Source organism: Cryptomeria japonica, chromosome 9 (assembly GCF_030272615.1).
Source record: "Cryptomeria japonica chromosome 9, Sugi_1.0, whole genome shotgun sequence".
Taxonomy (NCBI): Eukaryota; Viridiplantae; Streptophyta; class Pinopsida; order Cupressales; family Cupressaceae; genus Cryptomeria; species Cryptomeria japonica.
Window position 1 is genome coordinate 625,659,556 of NC_081413.1, and position 6,350 is coordinate 625,665,905.

Here is a 6,350-nt window from a genome sequence, read left to right on the forward strand (position 1 = left end):
AAAGGGTTTTCCCATGTGTATTTGGTGTTGTAGTTTTATTTGTTTAAATCTAATTTTATATGTGCTTATCTAATCTACAATAGTTTAAGAGTTCCTTAGAATTTTTTGCATCATCTTTAATATTAGATTTAGTATTTGGAAGTGAGAAATCAATCTATAGCATCATAGATCTAAAATCTAAAGAACAACTTGTTCACATATTTACAAAGGCCTTAACAAAGCAATTTGAATACTTGAGAGAAAATTTAGATATTGTCATTATTAATGTAAATTAGTGGTAGAAATTAAAAGAGAGTGTTAGAATATTTTGATAATTTCTATCAGTTTTATGTTTTAATTATTATTTTTTTATGTGGACCATATACAACAGAAAGTTCTTAGATTTTGTTTTATTTATTATTTATTATTATATATGTAATCGTACTTTTTTATTCCTCTATTAAAGAGACCAATGTAAATCATTTTGAAACAAGCAAATCAATTAAATTTCTTTTATGCAGCAGTGTACATGGATATTTAATTTTTTGCTTAATTTTCCTTGTCTCTGCCCACTAACATAATACAAAATTATTATCTTGAATGAAAAATAAAGCGGGCGGGCGGGTTGCTAAGTGATGAGAATTATTATTGCTTGGAAGCCTGAAAACTTCCTCTATCAAGCCACAAAGGAAACATTTCTAAGGTTCTCACAACAGAAGCCATCTTTGATAAGTTGCTTTTAGGATTACTTGTAACTTGTTTGTTGTCATTCTCTTCATTCTGCATAGTAAAGAACAAAATTATGAACTAGTAGGATTAAATTTTAAAATACTAAATTTTCAAGAATATTTTTAAAATTGATTAGTAAACATTTTGCATCAATAATTAAAACCACATTCAAACATTTAAAAACTAATAAAAACTAATGATCTCTGAATAATCAAGTTAAAAAAACAAAAAAAAAAACACTAAAACTTACCAGCATAAACTAATGATCTCTGAGTAATCAAGTTAAAAAAACAAAAAAAAAAACACTAAAACTTACCAGCATAAAATAACTATAAGGTTGTAAAACCTTAATGTTCAATTGATTCCTCCTTTCTTTTCTCTAGAGCATGGTAGTTTTGAAACCAATAGAAGATATTTTTTTCTTCTCCTTTTGCTACTTCTGTAGAAGGCTCTTTTGTTGAGTGGTTGGTTTCCATCTAGTGGATCTAGATAGTCTGCTCCTATTGCTATTGTCAACCACATTATTTTACCTATACAACATAGGACGAACCCAAATCAATTGCAACTAACAATAGTATGACTAAATTATTGAAATTTTTTTAAAAAGAAATTGGTACTATTGTAAAAATATCCTATTTTTAATTAAATAGTGAATCAAAGATAAATTTACTATAAGAAATCTCAAACACTTGGCATGATAAGCATCTTTCTTGACTATATTAATGAAATTTTCCATAATAGGTAAACTAGAACATTTAAAGAACTAAAAATACCAAACTTAGAGTATGTTGTAAAAATTGTACAATTCTACCTGGAATTGGAATTGGGGCGTATCCATCTTTCTAGAATATTAACAAATTAAAGCACTATCTAATATTGTTGAACGTATTTATTAATAAAATATTTAATATCAAGAAGTATTTTATAATGAAATTACGGGTTAACAAATTCAAAATATTAATACTTATGTCCACTTCATATAAATAGTAAAACATATAATTTCAAAATAAAATAACATAATTTTGTAGATGTGTAAAATTGTTTTCTAGGTTTTTTTAGATAGACAAATCTAAAATATCTATGCTAATATTAAAAGTGTATTTATCAATTTAGATATTAAATAGCACCTAACTTTCAAAGATTATTTTGTATTGATAAAGGTCGATGTAAATCCTAAAGATTATCTTGTACTAACAAAGTTAGATATAAGTTCCCAAAATCATCTTGTAATAACAAGGTTAGATGTAAAATAATGAATGAAATAATCAATACTTAAGATGAAAAATGAAAAAAAAATAAAAATTATTAATTATTTATCATAGTAACATAGATTATTTAAAATCTTGCAGAAAGCAATTGAAAATATAAAAAATTTAAAATTTAAATATTTGTATTATTTTCAAACATAATCTAATGATATATAGCATTTACTACTTGATTAAAGACACATTAATTTATTTTTATTTTATATAAAAAAATCAAATAAAATTCAAATAAAAATAATGAAAGAAAAATTTCTAAATGTTTCAAATATTCTGTCACCAAATAGTTTTTAGTTATAGAATAGAATCATTTCAAAGTTCTTAATAATATTAAGAAAAAATACTTATATTTTTTTAGCAATATTCAAAAAATAGATATAGTTAAGGAGCTAAATCCTTAAGTGTATGATCTAACAATCATATTTTAGAGTTAGAAAGATCATCTTTTGATATTCAAATTAAATTTCATGATTATTTGTAAATTTCACACAAGAAGAATAGCACTATATGAAAAACAAATCAAAATTTCAAAATGTTGGTATACCAAAACATCAAATTATCAATATATATGATTATTGAGATAACTCACAATTATATTCACATGAATTAAATTGAAAAGTAACCCACATTAAAATTTACTCTCATACTATAATAGTCAAATAACAATAAATACAATTATGAAAATTTCATATTATATCTAAGATTTATAAATTATAGTAAAATGATCTAATAAAATATTACTCATATTCTAATATTTTATTTATTGAATATAACCTAAAACAATCATAATTATAATTTTTAAATAAATAATGATAAAATCAATGTTACTAAACATCACAAAAGTAAACTATTTAAAAATAAACTCGCAAACTATATAATTCATATAAAATTTTCCCTATAAAACTTCAATGAATGGTTGGAAGAGAAAAGACATGCTCAATAAATAATTAGTAATAAAAGCTTACCTTAATGTTTTTAATTAGATCACCAAAAAACAATGAAGAGAAAGTATTCCATTAAAATTCTCCTGCAATTTACCTCACCAATTTCTTACAAAATGAAATAATTTATAGCGCAATAAACCAACATTAGTAAAGACACGTAGAGTGCAGCCGTGTAGAGATTTGCAGAATTGTAATGACAGCTTGTAAAATACATATGCCACTTCTAAATCTTTGTGACAAGTATCATACGGCATGCCATGAGTAATTTGTCTTCCACAAATTAATTAATAGTTTTGGAAAAGAGCTTCTATACATGTGTAATTGTAAATTAATTGATATTTATTTTTATTGTATTTTATAACATTAAAATAATTCTCAAACATTTATAATCTATGCTACAAAATTATATAGGTAATTAATTAGTATTTCATAGTATTATATTTTATAATAAGATTTTTATTAATACTTGCCTATATTTATTAATTTATATCTTTTGTGATGTGAAGTATTTTTAAGTTCTTATTTAATTTTGAATTGTTAGTTGTGTTTTATATTAAAAGCAGCCAAAACCAGAACTAGAACATCATCAAAATCTCAGCTCTCTTACTTTCTTCTATAAAAAACTATGATCATTCTAAGTAAGTTTAACAGATATATAAAAGTCATAATAAGCATATTAAACCTTTGCCACACAGGGAAACAGTGGATAAGTTCACATATAAACAGAAAAACCAGACATTCGAAGCATAGAAACCAACTATTTCTTTTTTCCATGGCTCTTCTTGGGGAGGAGCTTCCTAGCCCATTCCTTGGTGAGGAATTTGAAAAGGGCCCTGTAGTCCTTGTCTTCCTTGTTTTTTCCTTTGATAGAGCTTTCCTGCAGGAGACACAAAGTGGTCGTCAAGCAATGCATCATGTTCAAAGCAAACTTGGAGATGTCCTGCATCTTATTTACCATTGCCTCCATCCTACTGGTGATTTCCTACACATTATCAAACAAAACATCCACTTTCTTGCCCAACTCCACCAGGTTGTTTTCTTCTTCCTCCTTTATGTTGCTCACTTCCTCCACCACCATCATTTTCTGAAACTTGAGAGTCAAGGAGCGAGAATTTGTTTAGGATTTGGGGACGGTCTCTGGACTCATAGAATTTTTAGGAATTTCAGAGGAATGAGTGGAGCTGACAGAGTGGGCATCGAGGTAGACTCGAACAGGGCCACATTCTTAGTAGGGATTGAATTCCTAGTTTTATGGGAAGAGGAGGGGTCTCTTAGCGATTTTTCAAGAGGTTTGGAGGTCAGTCTCACTGAACGGCGAGGGATGTTGGCCTCATCAGTAATTTCCATATTGGAATCAATATCCTGGATTCTACCTTTCTTGGGGGTTCTAACATCCTTAGGAGGGCATTTTTTTATTTTTCTTTCTGCAAGAGCCAATTTCAAGTAGCCGACGAGGGCTTGGATCAGGTTTATTGGTAGCAATAGCAGGAGGCGGTTATTAGCCACATTTTGGATAGAGATAGTTCAGGGTAGGAAAAGGGCTAGATGGAAGTTTTAGAGACAAAGGATGAGGCCTTGGTCCCGAATGGGGAAGTCTTTTCCTTTTTTCTTGTCCTCGGCAATATCCTTAACATTAGAATCCAACGAATGAAGTAGGAAAAACAAAATGGAGATGTAATCCTCATTTCTAAGGTGGTTAAAGAACAAGAGGTAGTAATAGTAAAATATTGTGTACCTTCCCTCTAGAGTGAAGCATTTCATAATGATATAGTAGACCTTGTCCCACGGATGCGGAAGCTCCTCCCGGTTGAAACTGCTCGCCCTCTTCATTAGGTTTTTACCTTCACCAAAGAACTAGTTCAGACTGGTGGTATTTGAAATGTGACCCTGTTTCTTCTATTTCCTCCCCTCCATAGACAGACTCGTCGCTTGAGCAATAACTTCTTCATTTATTTCGAAGCAAATACCCCCCATGGTAACCTTTCTAGCCTCCCAGGAAGCCACAAATTTCTTAGACAATCTCTCATCATTCCCTTTGATGCTTTCCATAAGTTTGTCGATCCCGCCTTGCGAACAAACAAACCACAACACCGACTTCACTTTAAAATCATTAGTTTTGTCAGGTTCCAGTCTTAGCCTTTCACCCCCCATAGCCGTTTCCTCCAACATAGCAGATCATAGGAGAAACAGGGTAGCAGAAAAACAAAGACGAACCAGAGCAAGAGCAGAGTTGTGATAAAAACTTATCCATTCCTAAGATAAAATCATGCAATAAACGGTGTGATTATTGCAACTTATGCCTAAGTAGATAAGGAAATCTTGAAATTTACTATACTCGTGTGGACCCTCAATCTAGCCAATGTGATTAGACTTATCCCACCTATCACCTTTATCACCGCCAATAAACTCTGTCTAGATGATAATTAGAAAATTACCATTCTCGATATCATTACTATCCTCATAAATAAACCCCTTTTGAGAGTGATGACAAGGCCATATGTGGCTACGTGGAAGACCGAGCCCATGATGGGCGATTTTCCCTTCTAAATTTAAAATTTGAAAATTGGCATGCTTCATATGGTAATGGTTATATGGGTTCATCATTGGACTTGGTTTTTTTCCATCTCCAAGATCACCTTGGTGGTAACTGGCAACAAATTGGGGTTCCTCCAACATCATAAGTTGTTCTGTAGCCTTCCCACTGCCACCATGGAATCCACAGCCGCATTCCCTTCTCTTCGGATATATCAGATGGTGAAGCCATCGAGGTTAGCCATAAGCATCCTGGCATCCCTCAAAATGGGATCGACTTGCCACCCAGAAGCAGATCTACCACTCACCATTTCCACAATGATCTGTGAGTCACCTTCAATTTCTAGATGTTTAATGCCAATGGATTTGGCAAATCTCAGACCCCATAGTAGAGCCATTCCCTTTGCCTGGGTGACTGTATGGTTCTTTGGGTTGCCCACATAGGCTGCCACAATATTCCCCAAGTGGTCACGAATGATTATAGCTCCACCTTGGCAGATATTTTGGGCAGACCCATCAAAGTTATATTTGTGACAATGGGGTTTTGGGGCTAACCATTTTGTCTTTTTCCTTTTGCTTTTAGCATTGTTGTTGAAGACTTCAAACTCTGAGGGGAGCTTCCAAAGTTTAGCAATTTTTTTCTCCATCGAATTAGGAGGATTGGGGGGGTGCGGGTTTCTAATTAGTCACAGATATGTTATCAAGAATCATTTTGAGGCAATTGTGGAAGACACTATCCGAGCGGGCTTCAACATCTTTGAAAATTTTGTTGTTTCTTTCTTTCCATATCCCCCAGCAGATGTGCAGTGGGATCTGCCTCCATAGTTGGAGGATCAAGGGGTGGTGGAAGGGGGGAGTCCATCTTGTATCAAAATCATTAATGCTATTCTGAAAGACCCATTGT

The 6,350-nt window shown here is 31.6% G+C and overlaps 1 protein-coding gene across 1 annotated transcript; it reads right to left on the reverse strand.

Annotated features, from left to right (window-relative positions):
• Positions 1 to 5,661: 5,661 nt before the first annotated feature.
• Positions 5,662 to 6,093, reverse strand: LOC131858564 (uncharacterized). The gene has a single exon (XM_059211849.1). The coding sequence runs from the start codon at positions 6,091 to 6,093 to the stop codon at positions 5,662 to 5,664; it is 432 nt and encodes a 143-aa protein (XP_059067832.1).
• Between the last annotated feature and the right edge of the window lie 257 nt (positions 6,094 to 6,350).